Below are 16494 nucleotides of genomic sequence, written 5' to 3'. Positions count from 1 at the left end.
TAAATAAGGGTGCTACATGATAAATAGTGATAATTTGCATTATTGATTGCAATTTGTTTATATCAATGAACCTTGATTCTTCCATCTCTCTGATAGCATCAATAACACTGTTCATCATACCACTTAATTCACTCAGTAATAAAACTGTGAAATTAACAGCCTACCATGAGCCATGCTGCTATTAGCCAAGCTTGACATAGAAGAACACATACATATATATATATATATTAAATATATACACAATAATATATAATGATTAGCAAGAAATACCCATGTGTTGAAAGAAGAATAAGTACCTGCTTTGGCTTTAAAGGTAAAAGAGGTAATAGTGTAAGAGATAGATAATGAATAAAAAGTCATTATTACATGAATATGAATACAAAGAAATCAGAGATATAACATTTAATTTTTATCATGCCTAGAATACAGAAAAAGAAATCAAAGCTAGAGAAAGTTTATCTTTGAAAATAAAAGAAACGTTATGGATTGCACTGAAGTATATTAGTTAGAAATAATATTGAATTTTTCAGCCATACATCTTGTTAAAACCACAGTATATGATAATATATGCACTTGTAGAGACATCTTTAAGCCTTAACATGACACTTTAACATGACCCGAATTTTGTTCAAAACTGACGTGATATTTGAAAGACCGTTTGAACCCTGTGGTATAGTAATGAAAGCAAAGTTTTAAACAAACATAAAAAGGTTGAAAAAAAAAATGATTTTTTTAAAAAATGATATAAAAGAATACAACAATGTTTCTAATAATGCACTAAAGGGTTATAAGATAAATTTCAAAATATTCAACTGTAAATGTGAAGAGGTTTTGACACACAGGATAACGTGTCACAAACGCAGGGTCTCTTGGCATTTTCAATCTAATTCACAGAAAATGAAACTATTTTAAGGTGTTTCATTGCAAACAAATATTGACACTGCGAGGTAAGATGATCCATAGTGAAAAAAAATCATTTGCACAAATTTTTGGTTAAAAATATATGAACACCATTGTTTAATCAATTCGGAAGCCTAAGGCTTCTGAAATTAAAATCAATGAAAAAGCGAGATTACGACTTTTCATCTAAAGAGGCAGACATGAAATTGATTTATAGAGATGAAGGAAATAAAAATAGTGCATTTAAATATGGTAACAGATTTTGCTGCTACCTAACTCCCCATTACTTTGATTATTTGAGCATATGTCGATTCCAAAAACAGCCCAGAGGAAATGTTGATTTTGACGGCACAATAAACAACGACATGCACAACAGCATAATACACAATGAATACATTCAAACTGTTACAATACTTACATTCTATTGATGATTACATTACACTGATTTTATTTTACTATTACAGGAACCACAGAGACAACAGGAAAAACAACCAGAGAAAATCCAACATTAAGACAAAATTGAGAATAGAAACATGCTGGGGACCAACACTTACAATCTTTGGTTTATAGGGGGGCTGAACTTCACGTTGCTCGATCTTGTCCCACACAATTCTCTTGAAGAAGGCATGCTCTTTGATATCTCTCTCTGCATTTGGCCCACATCCTAATCTCTTGGTGGGATTTTTTGTTAAGAGCTAGAAATAAAAACATAAACATTGCATTGTGCAATAGTTTAAATCATTTTATGTATACCTGGTACCTCACTGTAAGGTATGGAGAGAACTTATATTGGCCATGTTGTCTGTTCAATATAATTCAATTTACTGAATGCAATATTGTCTAACTTAAGTAATAAATATTCCCAAGTTTTCTAAGAGAGAAGTCTGTTCTACAAATATATCTAACTCGATCTTTACAGCATCCAAGTCTCTATCTGCTAAAACACTACAAGCAATTACAGTCTACTGCAGATAAATTGAAATTTAGGGGACCACCTAACTGTTTTCAATATATCCAAACTTCAAAAACAGGAAGTTGATCTTTTTCAACGATTTTGGAAAAACATTTTTTTTTAAATTTCAATCCCAGTATAATAAACCTATGTAAATTTGAACCAATCTTAATTCACATATTTATTATTTTGTAAACATATTGGACATAAAATAAAGGGAAAATATATCATGTTGGCGGTTATGTACAAAAATGTTGAAGCAAGGTAATGATTGGTATACAGTGATACTTTTGTAATAGGGACGCATTTTTTCACTGCCATGTTTTACCAAAGATCAGACAATAATAAATGAACAGAAAGACTCGAGCTAGAATTTAATAGTTATTGCAAAAAACACAATCATGCAATGAACTTGTCTCAAGGGACACCTGTCTCCCTGCATGATTACAGATTCACTGACCCATGACAATGACCAATGCATAATACTTCAATAAAACCATTATTAAAACAACTCATTATCAGCTCAGTTAATTAATTTCAAATTAAGTGATATTTCAATATAAGCAATTTCAAATTAACCAACATTTTAATGCAAAGAAAAAGACGATGATAAATGGAGCAAGCTGTACATAAGGTAGATTGCTTATTTTACGTACAAGTATTCAATATCATGAAATGACTTGTAGGTGTCACATCGCGAGAACATGAAATTACGAGTGGAATTTAATCAGAGTTTTTACATATATATCAACAATACAAAAATAAAAGTGAGAAATTTTAATTTGTGGAATTACTTAAAGTGTTAATAAATTCCTCACATATTTCAGGAATCTAAAGTACACAACAAAGGCCAACACTTTGAAAATGTTGGAGGAAGACTTTATTTCCACTAGCTTGCCTTGTTCAATTTATCGGGAAAACATAATTTTGAAAATATTCAGTTTATTCTTTACTATGCATACACTAAATGAAACTATTCATAAGAATCTTATTGTGCATTAAGTTAAGGCTACTAAGTAAATTTATCTTGAAATTAAGTTCCTTATTACATGTAAACGTTTTGTTCCCCTACTCTCAAAGATACTACAATTTTTTTTTTTAGATAAGAATGGCCATTTAATATTTGAAAATTCTGATGTATCTGGTAAATAAACACTCGACCAGACATAAAATCAAAATAAATGTGGAAAACTTAAGTGCAGAAAGATCAATAAAAATTTAGGGCTTATATTTCTTTCAAAAAAAAAAAGCATACTTTTTTAAAATATCACATTTGATACTGTTTATCAACAAATTCAAGAACAGATATTGTTATAAAGATTTCTTGTCAAACTTCTCAGTGATATTAACATGAGGCCCATGGACCAAAATGCTCATCCAAGTCACCTTGGTCTTGTTGTTTATTGGAAGATTTTTTAAAGATTTGTTACCCCCCTTTATTCCCACGAAAAAATTTGAACCTATATTATGACCAAACCCCAAGGGGTCACGATTTAATCGAACTGAACCCACACAACATAAGGATGTTTTTAACATGCCTAGCTGTTCTGGAGAAGATTTTCCCCCTATATTTTATGTACTATATAAAATTTTATCTCAGATTGTAGCCCACTCCTAACCCCTGGGTGTATCATTTGAAAAAAGATTTCAATTTACACAATTTGGGAATGTTTGCACATTAATATGATATAGTATGGTTCTGGTACTCTTGAAAAGATTATTGTTTTAATTTCCTGCATTATTCTTATGTAAAACTTGGAATCCCCTAATTTAAGCCCCATCTGGGCCACAAGGGCCATGATTTGATCAAATATGAAACTGCACTACATTGGGAGGCTTGCTTGACTAATCATGACCAGTGGTTATTGAAAAGAAAATTTCTGAAGATTTTCTTTATATATTTCCATGTAAATTTTTTATCCCCTGTTGTTGCTCCACCCTACTTCCTAGGACCATGATCTTTCCGAAAACCATTAAAAGAAACTGACAACAATATCATTGAATGGTTAGATCTGTAACTTGGTGCAAACAAACATGAAACTGCACTACGCACTACCTGAGGATGATTGCATACTAATCATGGTGCTGTTGTTCATGAAAAGATTTTTAAATTTTCCCTCATATAATCTCATGTAAAACTGAGAATCTGCATTGTGGTCCAAACCTACCCCTGGGTCATTGATTTGAGAAATTGAATACACACTACCTTGCATATCAATATGACTAATCATGCCCCTGTTGTTCTTGAAAAAAATATTTTTAAAGTTTTATTCCCTATAATTATATATTACAATATAAAACTTAGTTCCCCTATAGCCGCTGCACCCTACTCCCTGTGGCCATCATTTGAGGAAACTTGAATCTACACGACCTGAGGATGCTTACATATCAACATGACTAATGATGGCCTTGCTGTTCTTGAGAAGATCTTATATTTTCTCTCTCTATATATCCCCATGTAAAACTTTGATTCCCTATTGTGGCCCCACCCTACCTCTGGAGGTCATAATTTGAACAAATTTGAATCTTCACTCATTAAGGAAGCTTTCATTCATAAGTTTTGTCTTCCCTGGTCAGGTGGGTTTTGAGAAGATATTTAAAAGATGCCACCATATGTTTTACTATATTTGAGCTAATGGCTCACATGAGCTAAATATCACAGTTCAAAATATACTATGCAAGTTTGTACATGTGATTTGTGAATATTCATAAAATATATGATAATTTCATATCTATTCATGCTGAGCAATGCTTAATTTTTTATATTTGCAAACATATTCTAAAAAATTTCATTAATTTTGTATGGCTTGTTGCTTAAATTGTGCAATCTTTTACTCTGTACAATGTATGACAATAATGAGCATGTTCATTGAAAGAAGGGTTAGTTGCAAAGATCACATTGCCCTTTATCATTGAAGAAAGTCGTGGATTTTTTTTTTATTGCTTGTCAGTAGAAAGTAAGCTATTTCTAACCATCTTACAAAATTTGAAGATAATCTTGAGAAAAAAAAAGACTTACAATGTAGGTCCAATCTTATCTGAACATAATTTTACAGGAGTGTAACAAATCGAAGTAATGTTAGTGGGGTCTATTTGTTCCTTTAACCTCTTTTTAAATTATCTGAACATGATGGTGATTCTTACTGCTTTACACATGGACACTGCCTCTTTAGACATGGATTTTGGATATGAGACATTGTGATCTGTTATGGAAGCAAAGAGCTCCTCCTCATCTTCTCCGTCAAATGGAGGCTGAAAGAATATTTTCAAAAATATTGTAAAATCAATCATCTGCATGGGAGATTTCATGGTATGAACATACCCACAAATTCAATCCTTCATGAACAAGAGAGACTGAACTAATTATTAAGAATAACAATTACTATTGAAATCATTAACCTTCTAATTTTTCTCCAAGTAAGAAAAATAAAAAATAAAAACCCATGAAAATACATGATTTGACAGTACACCATTCTTTGCTTGGAAATGGTATAAAATGTATCTTTTATATCAACATTTAGTACACTTGAACCTTGTGGTCCTTTCATAACATTTTTCAAATCAGATTTTTAAAATTACCAAATTGTAATCAGTTCAACTGAGAGAATTGTCAGAAACATGGCATTTGTAGACCATATAGGGTTCAACTCTAGTATCAGACGTGACCAAAACCATAAGGAAATGTACCTCCTCCCTCAGCCAACCCAGCACATACTTAATATTACTCTATAATGGTCAAAGCCATTGTCTGTTAACTTTAAATATAAAATGAATTATCGTATCCCCTCTTTGGGCTCTGTCCTGTAATGGTAATTAATGAGAGAATCTCACTCAATTAGACTGTAATGGGACCATATAACATTCGTAAAGTGTCTATGCCCCAGGGTCACCAAGTCTTATGGAACACCAGAAACTTCTCCACATTGCAAGTATTTGATTGAAGGGCGCATTTAGCACAGTCTGCACTTGAAACCTCTGTAGTTCTCTACTACATTCACAGTCCTCTTATGGAACACTAGCAGTCTCCACGTATTACATTAGCTTTTAACACCTCCACATAACAATTTACGATCAGCACAAGGAATTCACACATTCAACAATTTGACGGTTTTGGAAACTGAATCTCATATCAAAATAAGTCTGTCTCGCAAAATGAAACAACTTTATTTCTGTCACAGGTACAATTTAGTTATGCTGACTAATCATTTATCAGGAAGGTTTTGTCAGGAACCAAAGTGATTGGATCAATGAAGACCAACTGTTATTTTAATGAACAAATAGATTTACATACTGTAAATCACATTTTATTTCTGTCATTATTTACATGTAATTTTACAAAACTAGCCATTCACGAAAATTTAGTTCTTGTGAATAAACTCTTACATATAGTAGACTTGAGCAATAATGATTTACAAAAATTATGTCTCGTGAATCCATACAGGTGACTTTTGATAACTCAAAGTTCAAGGGACCTTGATAAAAGGTCGAGTCAAATTGGAAATTAAAGGCCCAACCATTATAGTTCAGATTTCATAGTACCCGGATTGCATATTTACAACATCCTGGGATTGTTTTGACACATTTTTCTACATTTCCAGAGATGGGGGGGGGGGGGGAGAGAGAGAGAGAGGGAGGGGGAGGCACAACATACCTGTCCTGCCAGCATTTCATATAAGAGCACTCCATAAGCCCACCAATCCACTGATTTCCCATATGGCTGATACAATACAATCTGTAAACAACAAAGGATATTTATAGTAATCTTCCATGGTCCTAACCACTGTGGTTTTGCGGAAATCAATTTATGCAGACTCCTCAACAACAAAATTTTGTTGACAATAAGTTTCGTGGAAAGTTATGAGTAAAATTGCATTTTGTTGATCATTTGCTTTCATGGTCTGGAATAACCACAAAATCAATGAAAATTGGTTTTCAATGAAAAAAAAAGAAACCACAGAATCATGGGAATGAAATCTGGTGACCTTCGGATAGAAATGTGAAGGGGTATTTTATGATCATTGAAGCCAAGGAGCATTTATGATCATTGTAGCTTCTTGCTGTGGCATACCTCTGGGGCGATGTAGTCTGGGGTACCGCAGAAGGTCCTGGTTGTCTTGTCTGTGAAAATGCCTTCCTTACACATCCCAAAATCTGCTATCTTAATGTGGCCATCACAGTCAAGCATTACGTTGTCTAGCTTAAGATCTCTATATTCATCCAAAAAAATGTCCTTATTATCTTTTTTTTTATGAAAGTGTTTTCAAGTCAATACTATCTTATCATCTCTCTTTATGAAAAAGCCTACCAAGTAAAAATGCAGGAAGCCCAATGAATGAATGTGTTGCATACTTTACTAAAATTCAAAACCATTTCTTTTGGAATGGTAATCTGCATCAAAGTAACAGCAAACCTGTATATAGTTCCTTGAGAATGTAGATAAAACAATCCTATCGCTATTTCTGCTGCATAAAACCTAAAAACAGAAAAGACCATCTTACAGTATACATTATGCTCAGACCAAATCCGAATCAATAGATAACGTGAAAACACGTAATACAGAAAACCATCTTACGCAGCGACAGGCTCTTTGAATTTCCCTTCCTGCTGAATTCTGTACATGAGATCGCCACCATTGACGTACTCCATCACAAAGTACAGGCGGTCCTGTAAAGTGATTGTTTGAAAACACTTCAGTACTCAGTGAAGAGGTATTGCATAATTATATATAGAACTACTTGGGATAACTGTCTTTCAGTTTTTGCCATTTTTAAGTTTGATATCAACAGAAACTGACAGTCTCCAGAGAAGTACACCATTCATATTTCACCTTTGTCTTGTTTTGAGGTTTCTCAGTATAAAAAAAAGAGTTGTTTTCCCCCAAGACTTCAGGATAAAATGCCACATAGTTGCACTTTTCTACATAACAATCACCTAAGATGAAAAGTATGCACTACAATACTCTTCAGTTTTCCCTCACAGAACACACTGTTGTACATGTTATTACTGTATATCACTTTTTATTAACAAGAATTGATAAGTAGCATTGGCATGAAAATAAGGTTCTCATGAATCATTTTGTTGGATATCAAATTGAATAAATCAAGTAACCGATTATTTGGTCATCTTTCAAATGTGAGTACCAAGATGCTTGATGAAACAGCAGCATCTTGACAAGTAACTTTGTTTTATTCTGATCATCATCCTCATCATTTGCCTTTATAAGGAATTTGTCATATATCCATCTAGAGATAAAGAAATTTCATTTCCTAGTTATCTCGAACTCGATAGGGCCGAGAAAAAACATCGAGATATCCAAAGGTTCAAGATATTGAGGTTAAAATACATATAGAAAACCGATTCCAGAACAGAAATGGCCGGGTTGCTTTAAAATTTTATAGAGGAGTTGGTTATATAAAGTAGGTGCCATTGCTTAAAAAATTACAAATTTTAACTACATCTGAATTTTTCGAAGAATGTCTGATCACTTTCAAAAAGACACATGCACATCTTCAATGTGTCCATAACAACTGTACAAAGTTTGAGGAATGTCAAGTTGGAGCAAGCAAGATCACCTACAAGTTTTTCTTGAAGTTGTACCAAATAAATGTTTATATGCATGTGCTTTAATACGCTGGTTTCGAGATACGTCCGAGTTATTTCCCTTTGAGAACTCTCGTACATAGTAAGGCGCGAAAGAATTTGTTTACACGCGGGAGTAGGACAGATATTCATCACAGCGTAAGTGAATGTACTCAGTAAGTTTCTCATATGCTGTTTGATAACCCAAATTCGACTGATACACAAACTAAGTAAGTGATAAGTATTTAGGGAGTAATTAGATACATAGAATTCTTATCATATCATGTTATTTCATTGGTCATAAGTACCATATCCAAGATATTTCTTGCAAATATGACATTGTTTGTATGTTTCCACTTCGGTAAAACATTTCTTTCGATAGCATTTTGTATTTCCCACATTTACATATTTAAAGAGAAGCCGCTTTTAATACATTTCATCATCTTTCTCGTTGGCTGTATATCCACTCTGTCCCACTTAGGCATTCAAAGTTCCACTAAATGCACCTCCTATACAGAAGAGTTCGTATCTCGAAACTGGCGTGTTTACTTTCAATTTTGATATCTAGTTCACTCTTGTTATGGTGTTGTAAAAAGGATGCAAATTTATGTATCAATATGTATGTGCTATATGTAACAACTCATTGTTGTTGGGGAGTGTGCATTAGTTATCTTGAACTTTTTGCTGAATAGTTGATGATTTTAATGAAATATAATGTTATTTCAAATTGTGTTTTTTGAGTTTTGTTGAAGTTAATGGATAAAACATACTTTTTTGATGTTATGTCAATAAATAATACAATGTATTAGATTGATATATCTTTTTTAAAACAAGAGGCCCATGGGCCTTAACGGTCACCTGAGTATTAGAGCCCATACAGGGAATCTCATATTTGCATTTACATTGTAAGCCTCAATATGGAATCCTTTGTGTACATGTTTATGATCTTTCAAAATATGCACACAATTCCTATTCACATTTACAGAAGAAGGAAAAATGAAAGTTTGAAGCATATAAATCACTTTGAATCCTCCTCCCCAAAAATCCCTAACCCATGGGCCGTGATTTCACAATTCAATAAGAGGAAATTACGGACACCATAACCACACATTTTGTTTATCTCCCATGACTGTGAAAGTAGAAAAGAAAAGGTCATTTTTTGATTACGTTTTTATCATGGTCATATTGGCCCTGCCCAAGGGCCTTCCCCTGACCCAGGAGCCATGAATATCACAATTTAGTAGAGAGCTTCATGAACATAATCATGTATTTCATTTTCCTCAAATATATATGGGAGTAAAGAAGATTTTCTAAGATTTCATACATTTTCACTATATGGCCATATTGGCCCTGTGCAATGGCCTGAATGAACCCTTGAACCATGAATTTTACAATTTTATAGATAGAGAGCTTCATGGATATCATAATAATCATGCATTTATTTTTTCTCAAATATATAGGAGTAGAGAAGACGATTATCTAAGATTTAATCCATTTTCACTAAATGACCATATTGCCCCCACCCTAGGACCTGAACCCTTGACCCAAGGGCCATGAATTTCACAATTTTGATAGAGGGCTACATGGAGATCATTACCATGCATTTAGTTTTTCTCCCACATGTGTGGGAATAGAGAAGATTTTTGAAAATATGGTCTTTTTTCAAAAAGCATATTTGGTCCTGCTCATGAGGCCCTGGGGGTGGTAAGGTCATAAATTTCACGATTTATATTCCTCTTATCCTAGAGATGCTTCATACCAAAAATGGTAACAAATGGCCTTGTAGTTTTTAGGAAGTTAAAAATGTAAAATTGTTAACGGATGACGGACAACATACCACGTCGGACTAAGACCAATGGCAATAGGTCACCTGAGTGACTCAGGTGACCTACACTTGTACAAATACACAAGTATGATCAAACTATCAATGGATATGCTCTATATTCATAACCAAATGTAAGATTATTAACAAGATTTAACTGTAGCTGAATACCACTTTAATTGGGTATTAATTGTTGATATAGTAGGCCTAATGAAGAAATTTAACATCAGAAAACTCTCATGAATTTTAACACCTTTACGGTATATGATTAAAATCATCATAATTTTTCCCAAAGAAATTGTCAATGTTTCAATAGCGCAGAGAGCTTTTGATCAGTCGTCTTTTACAAAACATTCCCGAACTACTGAAACATATGAGAAAATTTGCTATCCCACTCATTAACCTTTTAACCCATCCCTAGTACTCTCATCTAAACTGAACCAAATCTGCCTTTTTTCCTTGGCAATCAGAATCAATTAAAAACATCTTGACGACCACAGACGAACATTGTAAACATCATGAATTAACAATGAACTTCAAGACATCTCTATTCTAATAGGGACATTGATGTTTTACAAATATCAATAACCTTTATCTTCTTATCTTCAATTGTCTCTAAAAATATTCTTTACCATGGTTTGAAAGCATGAATGTAATTGGACAAGGAATGGTGGTTTGCTGGGTAGGGCCAGGACGCGTTTCTCAATCATAGTGCATTCCACATCATCGTCCTGTATAATCACGTCTTTCTTCAAGATCTTGATGGCATACAACTCCTCTGTTCCTTTCATCTCTGCTAGGACTACCTAATATTGAAAAAGAAGTAAAGGTTGTTTAAAATTTTAATCTATTCTTTAACACTAGTCATATCCTGCACTGAAACATGTAATGTCAAAATGCAGCATTGCCGGCAGCTTAAGAACAGGCAGGACACTAATCATGTAATTGACATCTATTATGTCTGAGACCCCATGTCACAATGCTATACTATCTGTGATGTCATAGCTAACTACACTATGTTACATCTCTGTCAATAGTGACATTATAGCTGCTGGATACAGTTTTATGTCACAGCAATGAGGCTCTCAAACCCAAGTGAATCAGAAAATCATTGGGACATTACTTTTTCATTTTCCTCGAATTTCTCTGTCAGTTCTCCCTAGACTTTGATAAAACATTCAGAATTGACTTGATTTGTTAGTTGTTTGAAATTTTTAAAGATCAATAAGGATTGAACGTTCTGTTAAAGCATATATAGGAAAAAAATTTCATTTTTGAAAATATATGAGGGTATGAACTGCGATGCCTCACACCGGCATATTTCATGAAGCATGTTAGCGCTTCATGAAAAGTATGATTGGTAAAACTTTACTACCGACTCTCACGTCAAAACAAATTTCAGCATCAAACAAGCTATCAAAGTGTACTGCTTACTACGAAATCATAAGATATAAAATTGCCCAGAGCATCACATTCTTATTTTTTCGATTTAAGGCTCAATTTAATTTGCATGGGTCAACTTAACTCCGATGCAACTGAATCTTAGGGGGTCTACAACACAACCAGACTGTCCATCATGCATTATTCACAACTTTCAATTTTGCAGAAGATCAATTGGTGCCCGTTTCAGTTTAACAGGATCATGATATAATCTAATCAGTTTTCACTGATTTTCAGGGGAAGTCACTCCTCCATTCTCATAACTCCATACAATGACAAGTACCTCCACATGGTTTTGAGGGTCCTCTACAAGATATAATTCTTTTATGTCACTACCCTGCCATCAATCACATCTTCACTGCATGTGCATATCATTGCTTAACATTGAATGAAAACTGTTGCAGTTAAAAACCTAATTTTAAGCCACTTTCCTTGAAATTTATATAGACTATGATTTAAAAAACATATCGCTTGTTAATCAAATACGAGACAATAGATCAGGCCCTGAATGACGGATTCAACTAAGCGTGTCAACTGGGCACCCAAGCTCGGATGTGTTTATAGCAATTAACTGCAGGTGTATCCACCCCTTCATCTACTGCAAAATAAGTTCACAGTATGTATTTATTTTTTTTAGGTACGAGTCGATAAAATTCAAACATTAGAAGTAAATCAGTCACAATCAAATCTTATCTTGGAGAAAATGTCGTCAAAAATCATTGTATAAATCAGCGGCAATTCAAGTTTTACTGATTAGCTTATGATAAAATAAAAAGTTTCTGTAGTTGCAACATCAACGTTCCACATATAAGTCCTTCTCAAGCACCTTTACAAAACGCCTCTGTCAATCAAGTGTTGTTGCCAAGAACAACAGTTCTAGTGGCCCAATAAACAAAACAAAAACAGCAAGAAATGTTGCCTAACATTCTCAAACTAATTTTGATCATATCAATAAAATTAATAATAATTTCAAATCAAATTATTAAACGACTTAAATAAAAGTATATATATTTTTTCTTATTTCTAAACAATGGATTCAGTATGCAAATTTTTTGTACTTTTAGTGTATTTTTAAAATTGTGTGTAGCGATTAGCACCTAGGTAGACCCTGGTTACTCAGGCAAATAACATCTGTCTTGATTAGGTCACACCTACTTTTCCAGTCACCGTATGGTCACGAAATGAGTCTAATTTAGGTACCCTCTCAGTATGCAACGACAAAAAATGACTAACTGGAGAACAAAACGATGCTAAATCTGTCCAGAGTAGGAACTGTTAATCTTTGGTAAATGTGTAACCAGAGTGTGTTAAAAAGAAATCCCTCCAAGTAGGTTTTATTCCCCCAATTCCAGATACTGCTAGCATTATAAACACATGTTGCTGACTGGCCATTTTGGTACTATCATCGATAAATGAAAATAGGAATTGTAGGTGTTACCAGAAGCACCCAAAGTTTGTATCGGATGACTGATGATTCTATAAGAAATAAATTTCATTTTTGAAAAATACATGAAGGTATAAACTGCAATGCTTTATGCTGGTATACTTTTCATGAAGCATGTTATTCATATATTTGCATTTTACTTTCATTTTTGTCAGAATTCCTAATTGTTAAAAAAAGACATAGTACTATACTCATCAAAATTCATATGTGCAATTTTTTTTTTTTTTTTTACAACTGCAGTGCATTCATGAGGAATGGCCATCATTGCAATTTATAAAGATATCAAATGCAAAAACATTGGAAATGTAAATTTTATAGTCAACATAAAGCTGTGAACAAATAAATGTATCATAAGGACACACTCATCAGATGTGCTCCCTCCAGATAACAAGAAAGGCCAGTAACAGATCAATAATGCCACTGTTGGTCACTGATATTTTGCTTTCTTTGATCAACCGGCTAATCCGGCTAATTTATTAATCATCAATCCATTTTTCTTTCCAAATGACTAATTTATTAATCATCAATCCATTTCTCCTTCCTAATGAATGAAAGTAAAAAGATTTATAAGATTTGTGATGAATCAAATTTACCATCATCTCTTTAATCAAAACATGTACCTGCAGTGAATTTCTTCTAATCTTTTACATCCAAACGGTAACTTTAAAAAATGTGAGGGTTTCAATTCCCCTCATTCATTAAACTAATTAGTTCAAGTGCACGAACCAGATGGTGCCATCACTACCTAATCTCTTAATTGTTTCTGCACAAACAAAGTATATCTAGTGAAGTGATTTATTACGATTTTCACCACAGCACCATCACAATGTCAATATCCTCAAATGGATGACTTTTCAGGGAGTTGGATCTAGGGAGCATTACGCAACCAAGTGAGAAGCATATAAATGCAATCTAAAATGGATTCAATGAAACTAAAATCATTATCACGGCACAGTGTGAACACTGGAATCTGAGAACCTAACGTGAAATATACAGAAAGGATACAAATTATGATATTGGAAATGGTTTGTAATTCACGGACATGATTCTAGTGGGGGGATGGAATATTATACTAATGAATTTGTATAATCTTTCTTGTGTCACTGGCCTTTATAATATCAAACCATTAAAATGTGACCTTCTTTTCATGTTTCTTTCCATAATACACTCTAACGTAATGAACTTTCCCATTTCAGAAAACAATCCTTCAATAATAAATATACTGGAATTTCTCCTCTGACAGGATTGGGCTAATTTCCACTTCTAAGTGATGACAGCATTATATAAAATTGACACTGTCATGCAAGTATTTGTAACACTGATGCACATTCACCAGTAATGACAATTTCATAATTATAATATCATTTCAATTATTTCAGACACTACTATACCATTTCCCTTATTCGATAAAACACTTCTATCTCCCTACATAGGATCACAAAGTATATAAATAGTCAAACTTCATTATCTGGAACTATATGGCGTCGAGAAAAAACTTTGAGATATCCAAGGTTTGAGATTTTGAGGTCAGAATACATTAAGAAAATGTAGTTGGGACTTTTAACTCATTTCAACATACTAATGGTATTCGAGATATTGGTGTTTGAGATACTGAAGTTCGACTGTATTTGAGCTAAAAGTACCTTTCCAAAACTGCCTTTTCCCAAAACCGTCAGGAAATTGAAATCTGTTGCTCGAACAGTGTCTTGTTTGCTGCCAGTTCCCCGTGTCACATCAATTTGTTGGGGTTGAGGTTTCTAAAAATTGTAATCAAATTTCAATGTACTTCACATCATTTGTAACTCTGAGACCCATGTCATTCTTTTCAATATGAAGAATGATCTTTGATATTTTTTCCTCTTCTGTCTTTGGATTATAATGATATGTTTAAAGAATAGGTACACCACAGGAGTATGAAATTTAATCTTGCCCATTCAAACTCCTGTAACATACTAAGGTTGACCTAAATAATCTTATGGTTTACATCAAACTGCCCCACACAAGTTTTGTGTTTGTAGTTCATATAAAAACAAGAGGTACTGTGAGCAATGCTCACTAAGAATACCCCCCGCTTACCCCAATCTCCCAAAGGGTGTTGTTAATAGGTATAAATTACCTCTTTCCTGAGTGTAAAAATATGGTATGCCTTTTTTTTTCTTTTTTCTCTTTTATTTGAATATGGTATGCCTTTGTTGAAGAAAATGGAAGATATAGTCCGAACACAAATCCATGGTATAAACCTATAATTTTGACCTTGAGATCAAGGGTCAAGGTCATAAAGAGGTCATGAATGTACATGACACATAGTCTCATGGTGATACACCCATGTCTTATGGTATGACTATGTCAAACCCTATAATCAATTTTGACCTTGAGGTCAAAGTTCAAGGTCATATAGAGGTCATGAAGGTACCCAACACATCATCTCATGGTGATGCACTCATGTGTCAAATATGGTATGCCTATGTCAAAGAACAAAGAAGTCAGCCCTGACACTAATCCATTGTAAAAACCTTTAATTTTGACCTTGAGGTCAAAGTCATATGGAGGTCATGAAGGTACATGACACATCGTCTCATGGTGATACACTCATGTGTCAAATATGGTATGCCTATGTCAAAGAACAAAGAAGTTATGGCCCAGACACGAATCCATTGTAAAAAAAACCTTTAATTTTGACCTTGAGGTCAAGGTCATATAGAGGTCATGAAGGTACTCGACACATTGTCTCATGGTGATCCACCTGTGTGCCAAATATGGTATCCCTAAGTCAAAGAACAAAGAAGTTATGGCCTGGACACGAATCTGCAGACAGACGGATGGACAGACAGACGGACGGACGGACGGACGGACGGACGGACGGACGGACGGACGGACGGACGGACAGACAGACAGACAGACAGACAGACAGAGTGATTCCTATATACCCCCAGAACTTCGTTCGGGGGGTATAAAAAGACAATCAGTTTTGTTGGCAAAATTAAACAATTGTGACCCTATTAGTGCAAATATGAAAAGTATCAAATACTTGGCTAATCTTTCTTTCATAATTTTGAACTTTGTTTAGGATCAACAACGGTACTTTGCATCATCACCAAATTGATACTTTAACAAAGTGTTCATGGGCAAGATCAAAAGAACAATGTCAGATAAAAATCTAAAGTCAAATAGTTAGGGGGAGGGAGGGTAAAAACTCCCGTAAGTTTCTGTCATCAGACATGACATCGATTACACTTTCAATAGTGGAAAAAGAAGGGGGGGGGGGGGGAGAGAGAGAGAGAGACAGACAAGCGATTGCTAAAAACCACACAATATTACATTTTAATGAACATTTAATAGTTTATAGTTTTAATGTAC

The 16494-nt window shown here is 33.9% G+C and overlaps 1 protein-coding gene across 5 annotated transcripts in view; it reads right to left on the bottom strand.

Moving 5' to 3' along the window:
* The window catches only part of LOC125669579 (calcium-dependent protein kinase C-like), a 105877-nt gene that overhangs the window by 17217 nt on the left and 72166 nt on the right, over positions 1–16494 (bottom strand). For all 5 annotated transcript variants that reach the window (XM_048904183.2, XM_056163168.1, XM_048904181.2 and 2 more), the window contains 8 exons: positions 14781–14894; positions 10886–11059; positions 7425–7516; positions 7263–7325; positions 6921–7059; positions 6504–6584; positions 4997–5104; positions 1455–1595 (listed from right to left, as the gene is read on the bottom strand). In XM_048904183.2, the coding sequence (XP_048760140.1) occupies positions 1455–1595; positions 4997–5104; positions 6504–6584; positions 6921–7059; positions 7263–7325; positions 7425–7516; positions 10886–11059; positions 14781–14894 (912 nt within the window). The remainder of the gene's footprint in view (positions 1–1454; positions 1596–4996; positions 5105–6503; positions 6585–6920; positions 7060–7262; positions 7326–7424; positions 7517–10885; positions 11060–14780; positions 14895–16494) is intronic.

This window comes from Ostrea edulis, chromosome 4 (assembly GCF_947568905.1).
Source record: "Ostrea edulis chromosome 4, xbOstEdul1.1, whole genome shotgun sequence".
Taxonomy (NCBI): domain Eukaryota; kingdom Metazoa; phylum Mollusca; class Bivalvia; order Ostreida; family Ostreidae; genus Ostrea; species Ostrea edulis.
The sequence above is the reverse complement of the archived record's forward strand: the minus strand, read 5'-3'. Positions and strand labels throughout refer to the sequence as shown.